This window comes from Bombus flavifrons, chromosome 5, assembly GCF_040668555.2.
Source record: "Bombus flavifrons isolate JBK064 chromosome 5, iyBomFlav1_principal, whole genome shotgun sequence".
NCBI classification, from domain to species: Eukaryota; Metazoa; Arthropoda; class Insecta; order Hymenoptera; family Apidae; genus Bombus; species Bombus flavifrons.
In genome coordinates, this window is record NC_138446.1 from 11,438,582 (window position 1) to 11,466,581 (window position 28,000).

The following is a 28,000-nucleotide window of genomic DNA, read 5'->3' on the forward strand; positions in this document are numbered from 1 at the left end:
TAATACAGTCATAAAAATGAAACATATACACATATACGTGTATTAACATTGTACGTCCCGAAGGTACTAAAACGTGAGGATTTTCGTAGGTAATTTTATGACACACTGAATAAACAGGTCGTAGCATTAAATAAAACAATTTCATACTTAATATTTAATAAACATTTCATATGTAATAAACTTTTAGAGTTGCAGTAAAAGATGTGTGTTGCGTACTCCGTATACAAGTCATTCGTATTAATAAATTCTGATTTCATGGTTAAATTATTATAAAATATTATTCTGAATGTAGAAAATACAAATTATACAATATAAAAACTCTAAAACTATGTATGTGCATGTTTTATATTACATCAACTCAATTTTATTTTGAGTACTCCCTGAACAAAGAAATTTTTTACATGTGAATTATATATGTATATATATTCAAATAATTTATTAACTTTCGTGTAAAATAGAAGAAAACTGTTAGTTTTTCTTAAAATCTAAGGCTTTAATAAAAAGAGAGTATATTAGTAATATGTATATATTCGATAAAATAAAAAATTTAATTATAATAAAAAACGAGCAATTTTATTCAAAATAAATATACTTTGTTTTCTCAATAAGTATAAAGATAGGAATGGTTTATTAGTGTAAGTACACGGTTACATGTACTATTACACAAAAAAGAGATAAAAGGTGTAATAAATACTCTCAGATCATCAACTTGGTAATTATAATAGAACATAACCTAAAGTGTTGAATTTGGTTCTCTGGATTATAACTTATTGCTTCGAATTTGCATATATGGTTAATTGTTGAATGATAATATGGAAATATGTTTAAAACACTCTAAGTATTTTTAACGCTCTATGTTACAAAGTTATAAATTTTTGTGTTTTACTGATAGTTTTCTCTTAATCTAATTTAAAAACTACATTATGACTATAAATAAGTAAAATTGTGTAAAATTTAAATTACTATCCTTACATTTCTACCCTTTCCACGTTTGTAAACAAATTTCAGTACATACATGATGGAAACAGTTTTAATTACATGCAGAACAGCTTTGCAATCTTGATGAGTGTTATCCCTATCAACAACTTTTTATTGGAATTGGTTAAAACATGAAAATTAAAAGTTAAAGAGTTTCATTATTGTAGCGGGGTTTTCAATACCTTTTCAATACGATTATTCCTCTCCTTGAAAAATAAATAGAGTATAGAGATATTTAAAAAAGTATTAATTGTATAACAAATATTTGCTTAATCTGTTTATAAAAGTCTATGCTGGGTCTAAAGTCGATGAATATTACAATATTCTTGAAAGATTTTAAAACTGTATATCTGTTGATATATTCATTTAATAAATATGAATTAAATAAATGTACGAAATGGTTCTTATTCCATTATTGGGGATACATTTTCAAAATAGCAACACAGATTTCTATTGGATCTGTTTCAAATGGATGAATTAGCATAGCAGTTCTCACATGTTCTTCAGGAAAGATATTTGCCAAATGGTAATGTATTTTTGTTCTGGTATCGAGAAAATCCCTTAACATATCCGTCGACATAGCCGAATACAAGGGAGATGTAGGGACATTTAACTGTGAATCTGAAGCACCCAGCCGTTGACTCGATCCTGATGGTACAGCCAAGTTTGAATTATTTGATAACCAAGCTTGGTAGGAATCAGGCGCCGAAGCAATACGTGTTACGTGTTGATGACACTGCCCTCCTTCAGAACGATCCCAACTAAACAATTAAATACTTGTTTAATTAATTACGATTGTAAAAAAATTTGTCTTGTTCGTCATTCCCGCTTAATTATTATGGCATTTAATATTATGATATTGAATCTTACAATCAATATTATAATATAAGAATTGTAGAGAAAATAAGAACTCACTTCATGCCAGCTCTGTAGGCTGATTCGTTACTAGAATGTCTACTTAAGGCTCTGTGCTGTGCTGTAGAAGATGTTATCGCAGTTTGTTGTGATAATGAACTTGTTTGAGATGCTTGCTGGTATTGTCTCAGCTGGTGAAGTCGAGGATCGTACACTGGATTTAAAGTTAACTGCCTCTGCAGTTTCTTATGTATATTTGGTGGCTCTGCTTCTGGTTTATTCAATCTTCCTGTCGATCGACAGGAAGAACGATAACCTATTATTAATAAAAATTAGTTTGTTTTAGTAGAAGCAAATAAGAATAATATAAATATCATTTATTTTGCATTAAAATAAATACGTTAGTGAAAATCCTAATACCTTGAGAACTTGTGGTAGGTGGCACTTGTAAACCATGTATCGTGGAATTCATTGGTTGATCAAGCGTAACATTTTCTGCAGATCTGCTTTTTGTAACTGAAGGTAATGGTTGGATACTGGTAGTTACCGTTGATTTGGTTTTACAAAGCGGTTGATGTTGAAACGCATTGGTCGATATATTGCTGGATAAAAATACATTTGGACTTGAACCTCTTACTTGAAGCTGCTTTTGTACATGTTCCACTAACTTCTCTGTAACTGATTTTTGAGGATGAAGACCTCTTTCTGGATGTCGAAATTTACACTTATTTCCATAAGTGCATTTCTGCAATGAAAAAAATCATTTTTGATTAATATTATCTCACTTTCTTGATTATTTCTTGGTTGTTTCTAATAAATTCTTCAAATACTTACAGAATTAGTTATTGTTTAAATAATTTGATAAAATCTAGGCAATATTTAACATACCTTCGCGTATGGACAAGGTGGTGCTGGATCAGATTTTTTGGGAAAAGTTCTCAAAAAATTGTCTAAAGTGGGACCGCTTCTACCTAGTGGATCGTCTGGTGGCATAAAGCGATCATTTACGAAAGTATACATCAAAATTCTTTCTTCCACAACTTTTCGAAATTCCGGATTTTCCTGTGCCAAATCTCTGTAATTATCATTGCTGACAACAATACCATCGATTTCTGCTGCTAGTTTCAAAATATAGCGATCATCGTAACAAACCATTCTTTTCCCACCAACTAATCTAAAATAGACAATTAAAAACTATTTTAAAGTAATAAGGATTTACAATCATTTCTTACAGAGTTACTGTTACTATTGACAGTCAATAATAATATATATTAATGCTTTCGATGCGTCTTCATATTAAATGCTGCCTTTTAAGTCCTTAATACTTAAATAATTATATTGTATTAAATACTTATCTATTTAGAGATATATTAAGTAGAAAAAACACAACGCACGATGTTAAATAATGGAAATACTTTGTAAGAATCGATAAGTTGATCTTTCTCAAGTTGAATTTTATTAAAATAGAGTTTTATTTAGAAAGTTATTTATTATGAAATGGCCGGATGTATCGTTAGATTCAAGGATCGCTGTCGCTTAGGCTGACCTAGATTTGTTTTCTGCAGAGACAAACTATTTTTAAGTATTAATAGTAACTTTTATAGATATTAATAATAATTAATAACTTTTAAATATTAATAAATAACGCTTTAAATTTGTATTCTTCATTATAGTTATTATAGTCTCATTTTAGTTTGATGAAACCATTTAAATTTTGTATCATCTATTACTGAATACCCTATATCTAATAGCAGCTCAAATATTACTCTAATATTTACTCTAATATTACTCTAATATTAATATTTGAGTAATATTACTCTAATAGATACTCAAATATTAGCTAAAATTGATCCTAAAACGCTTTTGTATATCATCGTACATTATTCATACATTACATGCATTAATTAATTGATTTATACATTGATATACAAACCTGGATGGAGTAAAAACCAACAAACGGTCCCTTTCCAATTCTCCCAAAATTTCTTGATCGGCGATCGGATTATCAATCCTGGAAGTTTCCTTTCTCCACTTCGGCACAAATACGGTAATTTCTTTGTGCCCTCGAGCTTTAAACCAATCCACGCAAATTTTAATTCCTCTACAAGAAAATATTTCCTTGTTTCCATGACTCATCGCCACATTGCTTCCATCAATTACAACAGATCTGAGACTACTAGAGCATCCGCTGTTTTCATTGGACGTTAAATCAGTGTCCGCGACGTTATCAGGCTCCTCTGGTGTATCAACTGATTTTTGAGAACAGCTAGCACCGAGTTTTATCAACTCAGCCAAAAGTTCGTTTTGTTCCGGATCTGGACCCAATTTTTCCAGCGCTGTTTGAACTAAACGTTCCGTGTAGCCAAGCTTAAGAGCGAATTCTACTCGGGCAGTGTACCCTAAAAAAAAAATAAATGTTTAACAATTTTAACAACATACGATAGTCTGTTGTACGAAGCTAGCGTTAAACGTGGCTTGATGACATGGCTATGTTAATCGCATTACGTTCAAATACATATGAAAAAAAGACAATTTGAGAAGTTTAAACCGGGCTATAAGAAAATAGAAACAAATGCTACATAGACAGTATCGGTGGATAAATTATGTCTTCGAGATGACCAAAGCAATGAAATTGTCGTGAAAATGAAGATCGTGAAGACTATAGCGGCGGAGTAGCAGTATCAAATGGCGGAGAGATAAAATGAATAAAATTCACGAATACTATTCTCTTCCGCGATATTCAGTGCGCAACTAGAAACTACATTTATACATTTTTTTTCATATAATAGCTATTTATACATGGCTATAATCTATGAGATTTAATGATAATACTATAATATTCAACCTTCACAGTAGTATGGTCTTTCGAATAGGAGACATATAACGTTACTGGAATACCACACAAAGATGATACAAAGTAAGCATACGATAAAACTATAGCTTAGAAAAGAAACGAAATCTATCGTTTGCCAACATCCGTAAAGGTACATATAAGTGGAGAACATACAAGTAGAATCGTCCCAGGTACTTTAACTCGAACACTTAGGTATATGCAATGTATATATACACCCTAAGCTTAGTTAGATATTATTATCTATCAAAGGAAGGCCTATATTATTAATAACTATGATGAGTAAAAATTGGAATATTGCTAAGTACTTGCCTACGTGGAGATTAAACTATTAGCAGCTACTATCCCCTTATTAATAAAACTATGAACCAAAAATAAATACCATATATCTATTGATAACATAATAAATACAAAATAAAACGTTTAAAGAATGATATTATAATTGCTATTAATTGAAATTAAATGATTTAAGTGTATTCTAAAGAAGCCAAGCTTAAAAAAGCAAGTAAGATAAAAATGAATATCGTTTAAACGATAAGTCGAATAAATAATATAGTAAATATTAAGGTAGTATGTAAATATTTAAGTCTAAAGGAGATCTTGAAAAATAACACGAAGAGAGGTATTAACGCACCTGACCAGAAAAGGATTAACAGATTAGTCAAAAGATTGATAGTTAGCAGGAGAACGTCTCATTTCTGTGAGTTGGAAGAATTGTGCTTTAAAATGGGTAATAAATAAAAGAAGCAGGTGAACGAGGACAAACTCACCGAGGAGAGTAGTAAGAAACCCGACCTCGAATAGACTCAAATATCTATGATGGCCTGTCACATAAAGAAGCTTAGGATCTTCGGTTGGAACACACGAAGCATCAGTGCCAGGAGGGGAGGAATTCCTAAAATGTTAGAGAAATTTGTGATAGGTATGTGCACGATGTCATGACAAAAGTTTAAAGATGATTTCGAAGTGCATGATTTCAAAACTGTACATCTAAGAGAGGTTTGAGGAGAAGCGATGATATTATTATTTTTCCAAGGGAAAGTATCAATTTAAGATTTTTAATAGATTAGCATACGTATACACAAACCTATAAACGATCTCCACGTAGGTAAGTAGGAAGCTATTCGAAATAAATTTACGTTTATCTAGAATTTAATGATATTAAAGCTAATAATAATATTTTACACGAGATATCATTGTTAAATATTTAATAATAATTATAGTTGTTAAATTTATTGAATCGTTATTGTTAACAATACATTAGATTACTGATAAAATACGAAATCTTTTTACATTTAGTTAGTTGAAGATAAATGATTTTTTCTTTAAGAAATCTTGTACCTGGACTCTGAACCGGTGGACTTCCTTGCACTGTAACATATTCTGCAAATTCAGCAGCCAACGTATCTGAGGCGGTCCGGGACACATCTGAATGACTTGACGTAGATACCTATAATTCGAAATGAAAGCTATTAATCGAGGACAATGAATTAGTGAAATTTTTCGTTTCAACTTCCTTTATCCGAATATCCTAATATTTAGGGAACTTTCTACTATCCGAATATTCTGTTGACCGAACAGGATATCTCCTAATAACAGATGCTCTTTTTCTTGTTAGGAGGAGTTTGAGAAAAAATCTTGTATTATAATTAAAATGCAAATGAAATAAAATATCGCACATAAGCACAAAATGTTAAAAAGATTAAATTTCCTCAGATTTTGATAGACAAACGATGATAGTAAATTCTTATATAAAAGAAAATCCTTATATTTTCGATGAATATTTACATATAAAAAAAGTTCGTTTATTTAAAGATTACGCGTCTTATACAAATAAATTATAATTTTGTAAAAAATTTGTTGCATTAATTTTACAAAGTCGAACAAATATTTTGGTTTTCTGGGACGTTTACAATGTTGTAAAATTTATAAATAAATTATTTTGCGATAGAACGCGGAATGAAATTATATCTCAAATGCGATAAAACGTGGAAAAATGATCTCCCGTGAGAAAATGCAAAATGTTTCTTCTCGCGCGCTTCTTCATTACGTCCGTGCATCAAATTTTTGATTAAAACATGAATTTACAGATTGAGCGATCATTCCTACAGTCACGACAATACAAGAATGTCATAAAAGTTCATAGATACGTAAATACTTGTGCAAGTACCTGCAATTCCACTTGTGAATGAATATTCGTAGATCCCACTGAATCTTCAGCTTCGTAGTCGCTATCGTAAGAAGAATCTTCTGCGTCAGCAATACTTTCAGTTTCCAGGACGGTACAATCTACGTATTTCTGAAAGCAAAATTAAACAATCAAGTGGTCATCCGTATCGACAAAGATTTTGAGAACATACCGAATACATTTTATTTATGAAATTATAATTCACATATTACATTCCCCTCTTATCACATTTTCTAATTTATGACAATATTACTGAGCGCTACTGTTAGTCGGCTAACGATAATCAGCTGATCAACCATAATTATTGCGATAATATTAATGGGCCAAATATAATGCAAACGAAGGAAAATCCGTATTATCGAAATTTTAAATATCATTAAGTCTTTAGGCGAAGCTAAATTTTTGAAAGAGCAAGTAAAACAAAATGCATTAGTCTCAACATTTGCGCAGTGATGGATTTATTCACGCACATTTTCACTTGATTCTACTAATTGCATCATTATGACTTTCTTCTGTTGACTCGTGGCACATAAAACTTCTTCGCACTAGCGACGAAGATAACGGACTTGGAATCAATTAAAAACGAAAGAAATAGTTTGAATACAATTTATTTTTATTCTTCTACACTTTCATCTTTCTTCTAAAAATACACGAAGTAAATATTAATACACACTTAACACTATCGAATTAAAGATTCTTATCGTTAACGTTGCTACGTCTGAACGCATTAAACGTAGCTGTGTCCAAGAGGAAAAGATTCAAAAAAGAAAGCTTTCGCTCGAAAGACCCATTTATACTATATTCTTTTTTTAACATTTTTATTACCAACGGAAGATTTCGATAACGATAATTTTAGTAATTATCTCGAACACATCAGACAGATCGCCATTGCACATTCGTAGACTTATCTTTAGTAAGAATTGCATTTCGGTTCACATTAGGAATCTTGATCGTTGACACTAAATTGTATCTAAACAGCAGACGTAGACGTAGTCACACCAGACTCACTCACGTGCGCATGTCTAATCTCAAAATCTAACCTACCAATCTACGATATCTATCAATTTAGTTATTAGTTTACCGTCAAACATATCCTTTTACATTGCCCTAAACACAATTATTCTAGCAACGAATAACCAGATCAAATGAACTTCAAGTGAAAATTTCTGTGATAAAAACCACGTTTCAAGCGTTTTCTTTTTCCTGAAAACAAATCGTTATTTAGCAAAATCCAACTAGTAAATATCTCTCTGTATTCACATTGTCGTCGCTGATAACCACTGTATAAAAAAAATTTCTTTTTAATCTCATTTTCTATATCGAACGCGCAAATTGGTGGATATCATTAGAAAAATGTTAAACAAGAACTAATTTACGTTGGAAATGACACAGGGAGACGAGGGATAAACGGAAGTGTATTTCCTACGTCGATTAGCTTTCTGTATTCTTACGTTTGGGATTAAGATATAACGTCTGATTTTAGCCACGGTTACAAAATTATTTAAGATAACGTAACATTTTGTTGGAGTTGCGCTGAGTGACTATTTATGTACATACGGTTGATACTATAATTGTGTTTCCTTCGAGCTGCTTTTCTATTATTTTTCCAACCACCGGTATTTTTTAACGTGCTTTAGTTCCATTTAGCGCCACTATTACGTCTGCGCATGAAGGTTGGTTTAAATATCTCAAATTTTTAGTATTATAGTTTCAGTTAGAATGATACAATGTTTTTGTATCGTTAGCTATTCTAACCTTACGAATCTTTATCTTCGCGAATTTGTTGGAGCCACGTATTTATTTTAAATTATGCGCGGCAAAGACAATTGGAGGCGTTTCTTTCTTAAGCTTTCTAATAGATATATCTCCTACTATCTCTACGACCGTCGATTTACCCGGTGATGAAAAGATGAGCTAATCTTTTTTCAAATAATTTTTATCAATTGAGAAGTTTTCTTACATATGCAGATCTTTGTTCGGTAAAGACTTTTCTTATCGTTTGATATTTATTCTGTATATTTTATTCTTTGTTTGTTCCTTCTTACGAACGAAACTCTCGCTTATAGCATTACTTCTAAGAGATAAACTGCCGCTTTGCGGATTCCTGATTTACGAACGATCGCCAGGAGCCAATTAATTCGTAAAAGCGAATACCCTACGTGTGTATATTTGTATATCCTTTGGCGCCGAGAAAGCTGAATGATTGGAGCTGGGTGAAATCTGTAATTCAGATTTTCTTTCAGCAAATTTGAAGAAGATTAGACAGCTTGTAGTGATTATATGATTTTTGAGAGATTTACTTGAAACCACAATTGAAACCAAAATCTGGATTAATACACTTGTAGAAATACTTTATATGAGATAAAAATTTCTATTCTAAGAGAACGACATGAAAATGAATATAATGATTCTTGTAATTACTTCGCGACTAGTTCTAGAATATTAAGAAATATTACCATTCCAATTTGTTAGATCGCCCAATTTAGGTCATGATCTCACTCTAACTCAATAAAACAATAGAACAGAAAGAATATGTCATTAATCGGTATGAGAAAAACTAGGAAAGAAAATATAAATGTATTCCAAATGAAAGTTATAAATATTAGATAAAACAATAAGCAAGTAAAGTGATTTATATACAGGTAACGCTTTTCATATCGTAATAACAGTTCATTAATAAAATAAACACATTAATGAAATATTTTTCTTTCGTTCTCTAACATTGCTTAATATTTAGTATATTATATAAGTATGTAATAAAAAAAAGTACTTAAGCTATATTGTAAAATACTTTTAATCAACTGAAACACAGTAAAGGCTACCATTACTGTATCCGTATCTAATCTAAATTGTCACGCTTAAAGATACAAAACAATGTAGTGCAAAATAAACGTAGAAATCGTGAATGACAGATTTCCGATATTATAGTTTCTAATTTTTAGATCTAAGATACACAATAATAATATACAAATGAATGGTTTAGAAACCAAAAATCAAAAGCAATTACTAAAAGAACTTACCTTTCCGGCGACGGTCATATCTCCTTCCACGAATTGTAATCGATCGTATCCTTTCGCGTCCAAAGACCTTCTCGAATCCGTACAAATACTATTATGTATACAAATCATACACACAAGCACGCGCGCGCACACAATGCAAAGACACGAAAGGAAGAAAGATGGAAAGAATAAGCAGCTTTCACAAATACATTCCAGGCTTTGATTAAAATGCGTCGATTGTTACTCGATACTTATTATAGAGATAACAGGAATCCGTGGTAATCTGTGGGAAAGATTTCAACAGAAAGAAATAGGAAAGTCCAAAACACGCTTCCGGGATATTCCGTTAGATCCTGGAACGGTATCGATGTACAGAAGAAAGCAGGACAAACTCACGACTACTCGCGGCGACGGCCGGTCAGTGAATGGAGCAAGCGAGAGCTACGACGTCATTACCCCCGCTACTTGCCATGGTCTCCAAGCAATGTCGTCACATCGTCATATGCAGCGATGGCCACGAACCAAGTGAAATACTAATTAGTTTATGAACAAATGAATAATGTGTACAAGTTATCTATATCCTTTAATACGAGGTTAGAGTTATAATTTTAATTTTACTAACTTTTAAATATTACCTGTTATTATTCGATATTAAAAGAAATACGTATGTCCCTTTAAAGTATATACGTACGTACTGTAGTTTTATCTTAATTTAACCTTTGATAAACATTGCATATCACTGATAACATAATAAAATAGGTAATGTCAAAGTATATGAGAGATTTTTAAATTAATACGATAATAATATGTATATGATAATACTAAATAAATAAGGAATTATATTAATATTGTTAATACGACTTTTGTCTGTTCGTGCTGCATGTTTTTGAAATAATTAATAATTTCTGTTGCTTTTACAAAATCATGGTGAAAATAGAAGTAATAAAGATAATGAAAGTTTGAAGGGAATAAAAGGATCATTACTTATGAATGCCATATCAGCAAGATACAAACCTGTAAAGTGATATATAAGATCGTAATTTGATTTTGCCCTAACTGTAACTTTATTATTATCTATACTAAAAAATATACTTATATACAGAATCCTCTTTATTTTCTGGCTCTGTTTTCTAGTAACATTAATTTACGAAATACATATTAATTAAATAGCATAGTACACACAAAATTAATACAGATAATTCTTAAAACAAATGCAAATTTTGGAAACATATTTATATGTATATAAGTTACATAACGGGTAATAATATATTTCAACTTCATTTCTACATCTATTTATCTACTGGCATGATCTTAAATATGTAACTCTTTATGTAAACGTCATTATAAACTAGAAAATTATTAAATTGATCTTAATAAATATTTCCTGCAAGAATGATGCAATTGTCCAAAGAAAAGAGTTACAAACTCTGTAGTTTCATAACGTTCATTAGAGTAAGCAACGATTTCGTAAGCAGAGTTTAGATTAAAATGGGTTAAATTAATAAAAATAAAAATTCGATAGCATATATCTGAACTATTTGAGATCTCTTTCGATAAATAAAAACGTTTACATGTTACAAAAATTCTAATTTGTTATAAATATTAAATCGAAGTTCTTTCCTTTCTTCAGTGAATAAAGCGTCTGTTTGAAGTTCCTAAGTTCTTTTTTTAACACTCTATATATAAGAAATACGATATTTATAAATTGTTTATAGCGGAGTGATAACATCATGCATAGCATATCGCCATGTCCATGCCCTTGCGATTTCATCAAACCTTTCACGATCGTTCATATACATTTCTCCCAATTCCGGTTCCATACAGACCTGTGCATTTTATATTCATCAATATTTATTATTAATATTAATAATGTGTTATATTAACTTTAATATTATTTTTTAAATATTATACGATTAAAAATCTTATATAATTATCACCGACATGTGATTATTAACACAATGTAATTTATTTATAAATAGTTCTAAAAAATAAATGAGTACAATGTTTGTTAAATTATTATTGTTCTCTATATTACCTGACAGTATGGATCCGTGAGCAAGCTTTGAACACTGATTAACACCTTCGAAATTGTTAGTGCTAACGACCAGTTATGAAGTATTGAGTCTATTCCAACATCACCATGTCTAGAAACATTTGGATGAAGTATTTTTGTAAGAAACCTTACTATTGGTGGATACAAAGGGTAACTGCAAAAGTTTAAAAAGAATGTAAGAAAAAGAAATTAGAAAATTGAAATCGAACAATGGTTATATAAATAATATTTAACATCTAACCGAAGAGAGACTATATCAATCCGTAAACATTGATTTCGACAAGATTTACTCTTAAGAAATCTGTTATTTTTATTTGTTAAATTTATTTTACATTCCTATATATGAAGTATGTAGGAACATAAATTGGTAGTAAAAGACATAGGTAAATTAATACAATTTTATAACATAAATCAGTCGAAAATATCTGAAGAAAATTTGAAAATTGAAATAATTGCTTACATTTAATAAATGCTTATATTTAAAAGAAGACTGTCCCGAAACGTGATTCGGATTCTCCCAATTTTCGAAAATTTCGATATTCATGCGTCGCGAGATACTTTCAGAAATCTGATCCGACTCTGAGGAAAATTCTCTACTTAATTCGATCTAACATGTTTACGTTCTCGCATACCTCTAATAATAAGAAAAATACACATTTATACATACGTGCACGGGACTTGCAGGTAAAGATAAAATAAACCTCCTTCGTACGGACTCCCTACAGGTCCAGTTATCGTAGCTTGCCAATGGCAACACTTCTGATCCAAGGGTGTTGCTTCAATACCCTCAGGAGGATCTATTCTTAAACTTTTAAGCTCGCTATGCAAACGATTTTTTCTCCATGAATTCTCTTCAATACTTGGCGATCGAGACATCAAACACGCTTGTGCTAAACACGTTCTACAAGGTGCTGAAGAAGCCAAAAAATCATATAGTTTATACCAGTTTTTAACAGTTCCGATAGGTTTGTATAAAGGCCATCGTAATTTCACATTTCGTTGCCACTGCTGTGGCGTTACGTGTGTCGATAACAAACCACACCATCTACGGCAAACATTCGCAGCTGACCAAAGACTAACATCATCCAAGTGTGAGAAGACAACTAACAATACTTCAGGTGGTAATCTTTCCATTAAGCCTGGTTCAGCGATAGATTCATATTCGACGTGCTTATAATTCGTTAACATCTCTAATCGTTCAGACAAGTTATTCGATCTTGACATTTCTCCTGTATTACTTTGTACTTTGTAATTCTGATAATAATCTGGTCGACTTTCTACTTCCTTAACTCTCTGGAATTGGATAATGTTATGTAATACTTCATCTGCCACACGTGCAGAACTAGAAGTGGAATCTTTTTCTTTATTATTTTCACGATGAATATCATTGTTTCCATTATCCATATCTTGCATACTGTCAGAATGGTCGCTGTGTGAAAGCTGCGCATTTTGAGATACAACTGCCATATTTTTTGGGCTATTTGTATTTATACCGTGATGTTGTTGCTGCACAAGTAAAATATGTCTGTTCCTTGAACCATATCTCGGAGGCTTGATATAGCATGCACCGGGTCTTCTCGCTAGGTTTAACAAATTCACGGTTTGCGCAGAATTTTGTTGTTGTTGGCTTGCTCTTCTTTCATGATTGTAATAAAGTTCTGTTGGCTCATCGTTTCCTGAATCTTCGTCATCTGATTTCTATATGTAAAAAATAAAAGACAATACATATATAAGTACACACATACATATCTTTATTTTCTTGTTTGCCAATGAACTTCATTTATTCGTATGAAACACAAATAACTGGATTTTTATCAAATAATTAGTCACAAAAATGTTTATTTTTTACATTAGAGACAGAGCGTCGATGGGATGACAATTGGTAAATGAAAATATAATCGAGATTGAATATAAAAAAACTGGATACTGGAAATATTTAATTACGATAGGAATTACAGACTTGAAAGATTTTCAAAAAATAAAAGAAATGTGAAAATGCTCGTTTTCCCGATAAAGAAGCGCGTATCTATTTGTACGGAAATTCACAGGAATTATTGGCAAGAGTATGAGTCACTATCAAGTAAAGGATACAAGATGATCAACCATGATAATAGTGAAGAAGAGAGATTCGTTAAATATGATCGGAGCTCGCGTGCAGAGAATAGGAAGTGACCTAGGAAGGATTGTTGAAGAAGTTACAATGGCAATACTTTGACGATGAACATTAAATAGATGATAAAATTAGGCATTATTATATCATATAATTGTATGATATTTAAATAAATGAAGTTCTACTATGTATACGTATATAAAAAACAATACAACATACTTGACTGAAAATGGGAAGTGGCAAAAGACCAATGTCATTAGGAAATAGAAATGCGTGACATGTTGGACAAACAGGTTCCTCAAAACATGGTCCATAATATCCATTGCAGAAACAACAAGTAATCGTCTAAAACAAATATATAAAATATTTGCAGTAATATAATATAATGCGAGACTTTGTATTAAAAGTTATTATGTGAAATGTATCATTTCCAAAATAAATGAAATAAAATTTAGTTATTAGTAAACTTCATAATTTAAATAAATAATAATAAAAAGTCTTTAATATCTTATTATAAGTTATACAGATAAAGAGTTTCCATAGGATGATAAAAAATTTTGAATTACTGAAATTACAAATATCATTGTAAATATAAATGATCAACAGTTTAGTACTATCAATAGTTTTTGAAATATCTAGTTAACTAACTAATAAAATCAATGATAAATATTATATATAAAAGAATTAGCAAAGCAAAGTGTTTTATACATATTTATTTACATTTATAAATAATTATACACACTTGTTATACTAACACAGTAATTTGATAAATACTTCAGTGTGACATTTAAAATTAAAAAACAATGTGATATTAAAAACAATAAAATCATTATTGCTTAATGTTGTTTTAAGAATAATATATATGATTGTAATAGATATAATAATTCATGTTTACGAATCCTTTTATTGAACGTCTATAAGGTCAAGAAATTTTTTTAATTGTGTAACACGTGATCTATAAGTATAAAAAAACTTGCAAGTTTTTACAACGACAGGTTCTCATTCCGCTGTTTCCCTCTTACATCTTAGGCTTCAACACGGCAACATTACTGCGAATCCGGCTATTTTATGCACCCATGTTTATGGCCCATAATTTGCAGATTATAAGTGTAAACGATAGTTAGCTACTACGGTATTTACTTTATTTTTGAAATATACGAATGGTTAATTAAAAACTTGAATGTTGAAAATCAAGAAATCAAAAAACCGGGACGTAGTTGTAAACCGACCGGGTCACCGGCACAAGGGTTAAAAACCACAACGTATGGTAACTATACAGTAGTTTACGAAAGTATCCAAACAGTCCTAGAAATTCTATATGTATATATCATATAAAAAATTTTGAAATCATTATCATTGTAACGGGACACGACTGTCGTGATTATATTGGTAAAATTGGAAATACTATTGGAAACTACAATTGGAAATTGGTATACTTAAGACTACTATTCATGTTGTATATTAATTTTGCTCAATTAAGTTTATGTTTGTCATTAAGTTTATGTTTGGAATAAATGTTTTGTAATTTCTCTACACATTTCTCTACAAAAATAATATTTCTTAGACACAATTTGTCTTACTAGATTGCTCAAATCTTACACTGGATAATGCTTTGAAATTCAAATATTGTTATCATCCAATTCCAATTGATTTCAATGTGACCAAATCAATAAAGCATCGCAATGATTATATAACGAAGAGAAAGCTCTTTATTAGTGCAATTAATAAACAAAAGTATCTTAAATTTGCTAAACCATATGTTAACAAAGGTACAAATTTGAGGAATGTAGTTATATGCAGTGAAAAATGAAAATTTAATGTTTCTAGCTTAGATGAAAAGACTAGAGTTTAAGAAAAATCATAAATGCTAATGGCTTGTCAAAATTTATGTCTAACGTATAAATGTACAATTATATGATGCAAATAATAATAATTGGTCTGGATATAACAATATGTACTATATTTCTAGAAAATACAAACCTATGTATTATAAGAAAAATAAATTATCTGTCAAGAGCAGATGTTTAACATATATAATTTTAAATATAAAAAATAATTGTTTACACAAATAGTTATTAGATGTAATATGATTATGTATGTATAAAATGTATATATATATATATATATATAAATTCAAATATTCCTGGAATAATATTCAATATACATCATTTAAATAAAAAATTATTTCTTTTAATATAAATTGAATATATAAACTAATTTTCAAATTGATGAAAACATACATATTTATATTGCACATATTTTATAACTGCAAATATTATTATTTTATTATTATATATTATTATATTAATAATTATACTAATAACTATATTTATTTTCGTTAAAATTTTCAGTATAATAGTTAAGAAATTAATAATAATAATAATAATAATAATATCACAATTTTATTATTTACAAATTTTTCTTTGACGTTGAACAATTTAAGCGCAAATATAAATATCTAAGTACAATTTCTTGTTTAAAAGACTTACCGAAAAATTAAATTCAGGGCAAGGTACATATTCAATAGGTTCTGCAAATTCATCTTCTACATTTAAATTTTCATTATAAGTATCTTCTTTATGTACTTTTTCCTTGGTTAGATGCGAAGAACCACCTACTACTTTGTCACCAGCCATATTTAAACCATACAACTGTAATGTTTTTCTACAAAATGTTATAGGTTATCCAAGTTATTCATCTGTGTTATTTACCTTTAGTTAGTATAGTTTTATATTTTTAATACTTGTAGTTACTCTCTTTTCAAAGGTAAACAGAAATAACATGAAATATCACTATGTATATATTTTAACGAAACTCACAAATATGAGAACGATAAAATAGCTATATGGTCTGTAATTCTGATTATCTTCAATATCCAGACTCTAGAAGGACAATCGAGTGATGTATTTTACATCTACATAAACCTATGATTTTATATGTATAAAATCTATATTATTTCATTTACTTCTTATTTACTTCATATATGACATTATGAAAAATTTTATATTATTTATTTTAACAAACATTCTCATATTTTTTTTATATATATAATTTATATATGCATATGCACATTTCTTCTAAATTAAAACTCATTAAAGTTTATAGCATTTTTAATATATAGAAGCTTTAATATGTGAAAAGTAAGCAATTATTAGAAAAATATTGAATTGTACTTCACTGAGATTAACATATTCTCTTCTTATAAATATCTAAAAGAATGATTCAAGCGATATATATAGATATGTATGTTTGTGGTGCCTCTTATAATATATGTACATATGTAATTTAACAATAAAAATGTTTTACAAATATTTCAAACATAATTAATTTAATATTCTAACATATATATATATATATATATATCCAAACTAATATAAATTTTACAAAATATATTCATTTCTACTTCTGTTGTGCTTTTTATATCATGCATCCTGAAGTTTTACTATAATTTTTATTTAGCCATATTATTTTAAAAGGTTATGCGCGACAAACAACTTTTTTATTCTGATTTTGATCATTATTGCTTCCTTTACTGTCTTTAGTAGATATTGTCTTTCATTATTGGATATTAACTTGTACAGAAATAAACGTCGCCCTTCTTTTTATATTTGTTAGCGATTTTACAATATTAAATATATTTTTCTAGATTTATAATTTAGTTAATGTTTTATTTGATAGTATTCTAATCAGCATTATATTTGCAAATCATATATGATTGACAACTTAAAGGTTTATTCGCGATTGGTGAAATGTTTTCATTGGTTGAATACTCGACTTTTGTCATGTGATCGTTCCCTATTTATGTTAATATCAGTGATACTGACTCGAAATCTTGTGGCAAAACAATAACAAACTGTATTTTACGATTGGATTGTATGAATTTTCGGTGCGTAACTGAAGAGAGTAGTGCAAGAGTAAACAGCAATATATATCTTTGTTTGTAATATTTTTTGCTAAACCTGGAAAAAGGTTGAATTTACTACAGACACTAAGATCAGAAAACTTTTTGAGTCAATGTTGTTGGCTAGGAAAAATATTTGCTGACGAAAGTCATGGTCGTTCCATTTGAGGGTGGTGAATATGTATACTATGTAATTGTGCAGATTGAGAATTGTTACTAATTAACAATATTACGGAATATGCAAACCAATTGAATCCTCGTATTAGACAGCAATATTTATGTGAACTATAAAGGGAATCTGTAAACATATACGGATACCTAATTTATTTTTGTCTTTAGATTTGAACTTAACCATCAGATATATTTTATTTTCGTTTGAAAATTTAAAATTAAGAATTTATATTGTAAAATATATAGAGTTTAATATTTAGAAAAAAAAAACAAACTGGTGAGATTTTTTTACTATACATTATATATAATTTAATCATTTTTTTTTTATGTAAATATATAACTCAGCAAAGCTTCAGTTTTTAATTTAATTGATTTTAAGATTTATGTATTGATGGGAGAATCTGGATATATTGAACTATTTTCGGAGATTAAAACTAGCTCAATGGATGGAATAATAAAACAAGAACCAAATCAAGAAATGGGTCCTTCTTCAGCATCAGTACCTATACCAGGAGGACACAGAAGTGCTCGGGGTGTATATGAACAATTTTCACCATCTCCATTGACATCAATATGGCCCAATAGATCTGATCACATAGAATCACCATTTAAAGTAGATTCCGAACAGTTAGATGATTTTTTTAAAACGGAGAAATGGGAAGATGATGACATATTACAAGTAGATAAAGCAGATCTTATACAAGGACCTACGCTTGCTGAATTAAATGCAAATGACGATACTCTCCTTGGTGATTTAAATTTTGATGATTTACTTTTACCAGAAGAAAGAGTTCAACCATTTAAAATGGATGTTAATGTAGCTCAATCAGTTGGTCCATTGTTTAATGATAACAATGCTGTATTTGCTCCAAGTAGTTTCCCGCAATCTGGATCAACATACCGTAATATTTGCCCTACATATTTAAATACACATGGACTCAATTTGAACATAAATATCAATGTTGCTGACAATTTGGAAACAATTAGCCCCAATGCTTTTCCAAGTCCAGGGACTAGTAATATTGCAGGTTTATATATAACTTATATTTTTTATATCTATCTTAATTTTATACTTTTCGTAAAAATCTTGTTATTAACAAATTCTGTACAAAAAATTATTTTTTTATATGAATCATATAAAATATGTTGAAACTAACAATATCACTTGTGATATATGTTTTATAGTAAAAATATATATAAAATTTAAAGTGCAAGGCATTATTATACATATTTAATGTACTATATGTACACAATGAAAAATAATGTATTCTAATGTATTAAAAACATTCTAAACATTTTGAAACTATATTAATGATTAAAAAAACTGTTTTCAAGATATATATATTATTTTCATATCTATATGTTAAAATAAACAAAATATTCTCATGATAAAAGTAATGTTTTAAATAATTGTTTTAAAGGTAGTTCAACTGCAAGTTCCTCAACATCTCTACATCCTACAAACAAACCTAATGGGCAGTCTGCTCTTCATGAATTGTTAATGAGACGTTGTGATAATTCTTTTGATAATTCCACTCATGGTCAGATGGATGTTGAGTGCACGAGTAATAAGTCTAAAGTTTCTAGACTATCCATGTCTGCACCAACCCGGACAATGGCGTTAGACCAAATTTGGGCTCGTAGAGAACCACGTCCACATTTATTAAGTACTGGTAGCCTTGGTGTTGTCGAAGCTGGTTCAACAAGTAGTTTAAGTACTGGAGGTGCACTTAGTCCAGATCCACTCTATCATATTGATCCTCTTAGCCATGATGAAGGTTATGAAGATAGTGATGATGACAGTGATCACTATGATGATTACAGTAGTGATAATGGTACTTTAATGTTTATGAATGATAACATCACTTTTAATGTTCTAATTAAAAACTCTTAATATAACGTATTTTCATGTATATCTGAAACTAAAAGTAATTATTTGTAGATACCGGTGGTAGCGATGGTGAAGATCAAAACACTGGAAGTAGAGTAGGAGGTGGAAGTATAGATTCAAATCGAGATAGTAAACATAGTAAGAAAGAACGATATTTTTGGCAATATAATGTTCAAGCAAAAGGGCCAAAAGGACAAAGACTTGTGGCAAGAGCACGTCTGGAAGATCCACATATTTTAAATGAAGCCACAGATCCTGTTTTTAGTCCTCATTGTGCGCTTCGTGGAATTAAACACAGTGGAAAAGCTCGAAAAGGCGATGGAAATGATCTTACTCCAAATCCACGAAAATTATATAGTATTGGTCGTGAATTGGATAAATTATCTCGTATTATTAATGATATGACACCAGTTTCTGAGTTACCATTTACAGCAAGACCCAAAACGCGCAAGGAAAAAAATAAACTTGCTTCAAGAGCATGTCGTTTAAAGAAGAAAGCTCAACATGAAGCAAATAAAATAAAATTACATGGATTAGAACAGGAACACAGTTGAGTACTTGTAATTGTAGTCATATATAACCAAATATATTTTCTTGAAATCCAAATTTTTTTTTATTTTATTATCAATAATCTTAACATATTTGGAAATTTTAGCAAATTTTTTCTTTTTGATAAACTTTTTAAAAGTAGAAAAGCTAATTTAATATGTCAATAATTATTGTTGCAGAACGTTTAATTCAAGGTATATGCCAGGCTAAGCAAACGCTCGCTGCAAAATTAACAGAACCTAATCCCGAAAATCAAGAAGAGTTGACACGTCAAATGGAAAAATACTGTAAATTAGCTACCAGTTAGTAGTACTTTGAAAATTTTTATATAAATATATGAAATAGTACGGTAAAAACAATTTATAAAAAATTATGGGATTATATTAATTAATTTTTTAGATACTTCTGTAAAGTTCTACACTATAAATTATTTCATTACTTAAATTGTGTGATTTGAATGTTATCAACAGTTCCAGGAAGGATGGATATCTATTTCATGTTCTTTATTTTTCTGTTACAGAAATACGAATAGCAAATCATTCAACCGAATTTGTTAATAAAGTATTGGATAAAGTACGTTCTGGTGTCCCTGATGGTGGTATCGATGACTTCTAATACACGACAGTTATTTGCTAAAAATGTTCATACGTGCGCATAAAATATGCGAGAAGGAAACGATGTGTATAAAACATAAATTCATCGTAAATCATGAATTGAATGCTTCTCATGGAAATCGAAAACCAAAAATGGAAAGTAAGAATATTGGTAATTTGATTTTAAATATAGTTTTATTATTTACAATCAGTTAACAAACAATAGATGATTATTGTCAGTGTTTTATAGCATTGGTTGCGAATAATTTTAACATAGGATACATTTGTATTTTGTGTAATAGAGTATTATTTTGTGACACTATTTACCAAGAGTACAGATTTTGGTTACACATTTCTTTTATATAAAGTTGTATACGTTGCACACGCTATTAGTTTTTGATTAAATCTGTGATAATTTTGTTAAATAATTATCAATGAGTTTTTAGTGGAATATATGTAGTCCATATCAAAGCAGTACAAAAGCTTTCAACTTTCTAGAATGTTGGTTCAAATTGAACAATTTGAAATGTACCATCGATTCTCTCTCGCTAAACACTGCATTCCTATTTCCTATCTCTGCTTTCTTCTTTTATTATGTGTATATATCTTTATATATGTTTTGTATGTGTGCGTGTGTATACGCGTATGTGCATATGAAGTAAAAAACAAAGTGCTGAATATCGCAGTATTATTCCATATAGTCATTGTAAAATAATAATCGTAAATCATTGTAAATTTGAGAAGGAACTTGGATTTTTTTCTGTTTTTCTTTACATGATGGAAAGAAAGTATTCACTAATAAATTAGCAATTAAATTGTATATTACATATTCCCTAATTTCTATTTTGTGATGTAAATCTTTCTTATGTTTCAATCTGGAATAATATTGCGAATTTGAGTCAATTTTTTTTAGTACATGTATATATACATACTTGTTATCTTGTACATAGAACTTTTTTATGATACATGAAACATTTGTTAAGATCACAAGGAAAATGATAATACTATTACTTTCCAAACAAATGAAAAAATATATTAATTTTATCAAGAAATGAAGCATCATTTAGGATTTATGATGAAATATTATATAACAAGTAAAGTTTTGTCTTTTTTGGTTTTAAATAATAAACAAAACGAAATTTTTAACTATACTAGAAGTCAAATTTACTGATAGATCGTGAAAAATCATGAGTTGTAGGTAATTGTCACAATGAATTTATAAACAAAATTTCGCTTTCATCTTTATGTAACAATATGCGTCTTTCGCGTTTTGGTTTTGCAATGAAATTACCTCTTTGATCAATATATTTAGCCTCTGGTATAATAATGAATAAGATATAATATTGATATGACAAGAAATCAAGGCAATGTTAATTTTTAAATAGTTATATAGATTGTTATTTGTAAATATTTTTTAAATTTTCACTAACAGATTTATATCTTTTCTTCTGGATGTTATTTTGCACTTACAATTAAATACTTTATTTTCATAACATGTAAAACATAAAAAATAGTCTATTATATCTAACAAGCTTCCACAACATGATATATATACATAGTATATTTATAACTGTATTTATAATATATTACTTAACATAATTTTGTTTCATAGTTTTTTCATAGTTTCTAAATACGTGTGAATATTATACATAGTACAATATGTATAAAAAAATATTGTTATACCTTTAAAATACTGTTTTAATGTTTTTATATATTTTTAAATATATACACAACGAAATCGTTTCGGAATTAATTCGGTACATTATAATAATGAAATAAATTCACACAGACTTATTTTATTTGATACTGTTTTTGAGTTACAAATAGTACTGCGCTAAAACATATGAAGTGAAAATTTACAAATAATGTTCAATTTCAATATGTGTAATCTTCATAACTGTTCTAAAAATACTTCCAAATTTAATAAGCTAATTGAATATAGCATGACAAGAAAAGTTGACAGAATATGAAAACCTACAATTAGCATCTATAAGGTGGATACTACATCGAGGTGCAACATATTTATTTTAAATTTGATGTAAAAATAATAGATAGATATTATTTTTTTAAGGATAAAGCAGTTTATAATTTGAAAAGCTTAAATGATACGTGCGTTTATTTGAATTAATTTCATTATTTTGAAGAGTAGGATCTATATCTGAACTGTCTTTTATGTTTTAACTTATATCCTGTATATATCATATCTACATATGCGCACGCGCTCACACCACAAAGATATGCGTGGTTTATTTGGGAACATTGGAATGTTTTGTGAGTAATATAAATGTAACATTTTTCATCTTAAAATAATATAACATAAAAAAAGCATATTAAATGATGAAGATAGATTTTCTTATAGGAGCATGTTTGAAACAAACCCCAAAAGTTCATAAAAATTTTATAAATTATATAGTCTTATCTATAATATGATAGCACTAATTTGAAATAAATTTGAAGATGAAATAATAATATTCAACGTCACAAAAGATTACAAATTAGACTTCAAGAACTCAGATGCATATAAACAATGAGCCTTTGACTAATTCAAACTTTCTTAATCACATTCTAGATATATATTGAATTATTTACTTTAATTATGTTCATTATGTTCAATAACTTTATATGTATGCGTCTTGTTGTCCATATTTGGATAAATGATACTATATATCACAATTACTAAAGTATAGGTTATTTTGTTTAACAAAATTAAATTGAAATCTTTTTAGGTTCTTAAAAAAAATTGTTTCAGCTACAGAGAATATATCTTTTCGTATCAAATAGCTTTTGCACCAGTTGCTTACAAATTATTACAATGTTCTCAGATAAATTAGTTACGCTATATACGCATTAAAATTAGTTGTGATTTAATATTAACAAATACATATTTTTTATGATTTTATTTAATTAATGTTAAAGTTTGTAATGAATAGTTTTCTAAATAATTATATAACTTGTTTTTTGCTATTAATGCAATTTTTTTTGTTTTAATTTATAATTATAATTTATAAAATACTCTCTGTGGTTCAGTTAACATTGAAAGTACTGAAAAGTGCTTTCAAATATATATTTTTATGACTTTTATATAATTAAAATAATCAACATTGTTACAAGTAGTTACATATTGATGTGATTCTAATTGGTTGAAGCAAGTGGTAGAAGGGTAATTAGCATGTTTTAAGCGTTTTAAGTGTTATAAAATGTATGTCACTGTTAAGATTTAATTTATTTGGTTGGAAGATATGTAGTTTAATCAGAATTCAAAAAATTTTCATTGTTCTTATATTTGCGAAAAGATGCCTGAAAAAAAGATATTTAATTTAAAATAGTGGGGAAATATCAAATGTATTTGTTAATTTAAGATGTATCTTCACTATTTAACGTTGATTCGTGTAAGCAATCAAATTTTTTAGAAAGGAAGATTCAGAAATGTTCAGGCTGACTTTCGAATGAAGTTTTACATTGTGATAGGATTTGTGATACTGAAAATATTGATATATATATATATCAATATATATATATATATATAATTTCAGACGGCTAATAGTTTACAATATATTTAATGTTAAAGTTATTATTTCTAAGATTAAGTAACATTTTTAGTTAAGAACGTAACGCGGCTTATGAGATATTTATTTTCTAATAAAGTGCCTTCTTTTTCGAGTCACGTTTTAATAAGTATTTCATTATTCACACTAACGCTTTAGTTACTCGCATTAACAATATAATTTTTTTATAAATATTCTGTTTACATATATAATCTATTTTTGTTGTAATTTATGCATAGAGAAAATTAAATTCGAAGTAAGGACTTTTACATTAAATATTGATTAACGTTTGAGTGCAGTATATCCATAGATTAATCCTCCAATATTATATATCAGTAACTTCGGTATCTCAAGCCTTACAACTGTGCAAAAGTTTATTCAAGACTTTAGGACCGTTTTACAGTAGTGACTCCGATAATGATTTCGTTTGTACTAATAAGATAAAACGAAAAGCAGTCACCACACCGTAAAATAACTGCCTAAATACCGTTGTTTCATTCGTATATATACGTATATATATATAGCAAGCAATGAGTCACTATTTCAGTAATATTTATTTATTATTTATTCAACATCACGAATGAAACTTCTAATTTTTATTTTATTATAATACAAATGTCTTTTTCATTGGATTAATATCTCCTTTTCTTTTTTCTAATTACATACATGTTTTTTAATGGTATCTACAAATTTAAAAGGGGCAGAAATAACGCTCATAAATTTATACATATAAATAAGTGATAAATTTATCTGAGTAATAATTATTCTTATAAGAGGTGAAAGATATCTTTTATATCTAAAATTCTTATATATTAAGGTACACTTGATTGTATTGTATATGTTAAAACTGAAACAATTTTTTTTAGGAATAGAACAAGATATTACACACAATTTATTATATATGTACACACAAATAGTATTTTACATAAGTAATCGCACTAACAATTTTTCATATAGTCTCTTTTACAACCCTTTTGAAGTTTGTAAATTTATTAGAAAAACGTCTCAGCAATATCTTTTGTACTTTTGTATATCTTTATCTTTTTTTCTTATTAATGCAACACAATAGAAATTTAATGTTTTATGCAATGAGATAGTGACCATTAGCTACGTTAATTGTTAATCATGCCTCTACTACCTATTGCTCTCGTGGTCGGATCGTGGATGGAGTTGACCACCTGTACTTAGGGGAACACTCTCAAGCAACCCGACTCTACCGATTTACACTTAATTAATTAGAAAATATTCTACTACTGGCTCTGATGATCAATCTCCGATGGCATGCCACAAAATATGTTACTAACTAACAGAGTACGATATCTTATAAAAGAATAAATTGAAATGAAAAGCGGAATTATAGATTTCATTTCTGATCTTTTAATTAGATTTCGTTTTCAAGAAAGTAGAATTTGCATATTTACCGGATATATATATATACTTCTCCTTAGAAAATGACTTTGTTAAAAAAAAATATTGACCATTTTCAATTTATTTTTATATGAAGTATCCATACTCGGTGATAATATTATAACATATTACATAGCGTCCTGTATTTTGGTAATAATCCAATTTAGATGTGGCAATAAAGCCATTTTAAATACTTCTAAAAGAGAAATTAATATTACGAAAGAAAAGTGTTTATTTTAAACAAGCAAATATTTTCAACAAATCATTTTCCAAAATGATATTTTTTGTGGAATAAAATTGAATAGTTACTTGTACCTCTTTCTTTTGATGGAATTTCATATTTTTATTACTTTTGTTTGTACAGATAAATATAAAACCATATAGAATATGTTAATTGTTTAATAATATTAAACAATAGAAATCGCGTTTGTATGAGAAAAATAGATCTATAAAACTTGCGTGTTTTGTTATAAATATGTACATATATGTATGTATATATATATATATATATATATATATATATATATATATATACATATAGAGTGAGTACAATGAGTATTTGCAAATATTAAAAAGTTTTTGGATGAGATATTTTACTGATAAAACTGTGCATTTTATTTCTGCAAATAATTTCTCATACTTGAATTTACGATCAGAGATATGTATTTAAATGCCAAGACAAAACTGCTGATGTGTAAATACCTTTGTCTGTATCCCCTCGTACCTATTTTGTTTTAAATGTTTGAACGTAGTATGATCTTTAGTAATATGAATTTTTTAAATGATGGTATTTAAGGCCATTTACAGGAGAAAATATTCCGTTGAATTTGGATTTTTACGAACTCCGTTATTATATTGATACAAATATAGTTACTTACGTAGCATTATTTATATAATAACTGAACTAAAAATATTGAACATTTTTTCTTTTCACCTTTTTTCACATTAAATGCAATGAACATATGGTCAAGTTAAAGAAAGTTAATTATCTGAATTTGCAAAATAATATGCTATAGAGAGATAATTGTTTAAAGTGGTGACAGATGATAAGGAAGAAAATGAAGATTTGATTGTATAAAATAATAAAAGATAAACATTGTCAATGTAACCCATTGAGAAGTAGTTTAACTTTTCATTCATACGGATAATAGAAACCATATTCGAAATACAACGAATCTAAGAAATTACATAAGGAAATTGGAATTTAGCTTCTAGAAATGCGATTCTTATGAACATTTAACTATAATTTTATCTAGCTAAGTATAAATCATTAAATATAAGCATAATATTTAAAATGATATATTTATTTTGTTACATGATATATAGCATATAATATTAGTATAAATCAAATAATTAAAACATATAATGTTTTCTTTTAATAAAATATAAAATGGAAATAATAAATATATAATTAATATATTAATACATTATTAATATTATAACAACTCTTTTCATATTATTCATATTTGTATAATATTGTTTTTCGTATATATCATTAAAACGTAATTAAATATCTTTTTGCAGGAAACATTTACGAAAAGCTGAATATAAATAAATATTTGATACTGTATGCTGGAGTGTGTTATATTTAAGATATGAACTATATTTTTCATAATTAGGTAAATAAACATGTTATTTTATACTTTATTCAAGTACATTATACATTATATATATATATATATATATGAATATGTAATGTATGTATGCCTTAGAAATGTGTTTGTACCTGTGTGTTTACCTATTACTTACGATTTATAATTATAAAACTGGTATATCATATCCTGGGAAATAAATAATAATGACGGTAAAAGTATTGTAAGTAACAACAGCAACAACAATAATAATAATAATTTTGCATTATTTAAAATTTGTCCATGATGTGATAATTTTAACATAAATAAGCTGTTGC

At 28.3% G+C, this 28,000-nt stretch overlaps 3 protein-coding genes across 6 annotated transcripts; 1 reads left to right on the plus strand and 2 right to left on the minus strand.

The window, feature by feature from the left end:
* Positions 1 to 121: 121 nt before the first annotated feature.
* On the minus strand, positions 122 to 10,322 carry Regnase-1 (zinc finger CCCH-type containing protein regnase 1). 2 transcript variants are annotated; one of them, XM_069113007.1, is made up of 8 exons: positions 9,893 to 10,322; positions 6,855 to 6,983; positions 6,026 to 6,134; positions 3,767 to 4,232; positions 2,722 to 3,007; positions 2,254 to 2,578; positions 1,894 to 2,149; positions 122 to 1,739 (listed from the first exon to the last, which is right to left on the minus strand). In XM_069113007.1, the coding sequence occupies exons 1-8, from the start codon at positions 9,998 to 10,000 to the stop codon at positions 1,391 to 1,393; spliced, it is 2,028 nt and encodes a 675-aa protein (XP_068969108.1). In that variant the 5' UTR covers positions 10,001 to 10,322; the 3' UTR covers positions 122 to 1,390. The 2 variants fall into 2 exon arrangements, with proteins under 2 accessions (XP_068969108.1, XP_068969109.1); XM_069113008.1 differs by lacking the exon at positions 9,893 to 10,322 and adding an exon at positions 7,343 to 7,674.
* A 1,063-nt stretch (positions 10,323 to 11,385) lies between these two features.
* Positions 11,386 to 16,906, minus strand: morgue (modifier of rpr and grim, ubiquitously expressed). The gene is made up of 5 exons (XM_069113009.1): positions 16,524 to 16,906; positions 14,254 to 14,379; positions 12,592 to 13,622; positions 11,907 to 12,078; positions 11,386 to 11,697 (listed from the first exon to the last, which is right to left on the minus strand). The coding sequence occupies exons 1-5, from the start codon at positions 16,668 to 16,670 to the stop codon at positions 11,581 to 11,583; spliced, it is 1,593 nt and encodes a 530-aa protein (XP_068969110.1). The 5' UTR covers positions 16,671 to 16,906; the 3' UTR covers positions 11,386 to 11,580.
* A 742-nt stretch (positions 16,907 to 17,648) lies between these two features.
* REPTOR (repressed by TOR) lies at positions 17,649 to 27,992 on the plus strand. 3 transcript variants are annotated; one of them, XR_011173102.1, is made up of 8 exons: positions 17,649 to 18,383; positions 18,486 to 19,134; positions 19,528 to 19,941; positions 20,049 to 20,546; positions 20,726 to 20,848; positions 21,067 to 21,299; positions 27,616 to 27,710; positions 27,804 to 27,992. XR_011173102.1 is itself a non-coding variant. In XM_069112813.1 (6 exons), exons 2-6 carry the CDS (start codon positions 18,498 to 18,500, stop codon positions 21,159 to 21,161), a joined length of 1,767 nt encoding a protein of 588 aa, XP_068968914.1. In that variant the 5' UTR covers positions 17,649 to 18,383; positions 18,486 to 18,497; the 3' UTR covers positions 21,162 to 25,055. The 3 variants fall into 3 exon arrangements, 1 of the variants encoding a protein (XP_068968914.1); XR_011173101.1 differs by having other exon boundaries at positions 27,616 to 27,992; XM_069112813.1 differs by lacking the exons at positions 27,616 to 27,710; positions 27,804 to 27,992 and having other exon boundaries at positions 21,067 to 25,055.
* Positions 27,993 to 28,000: the final 8 nt, after the last annotated feature.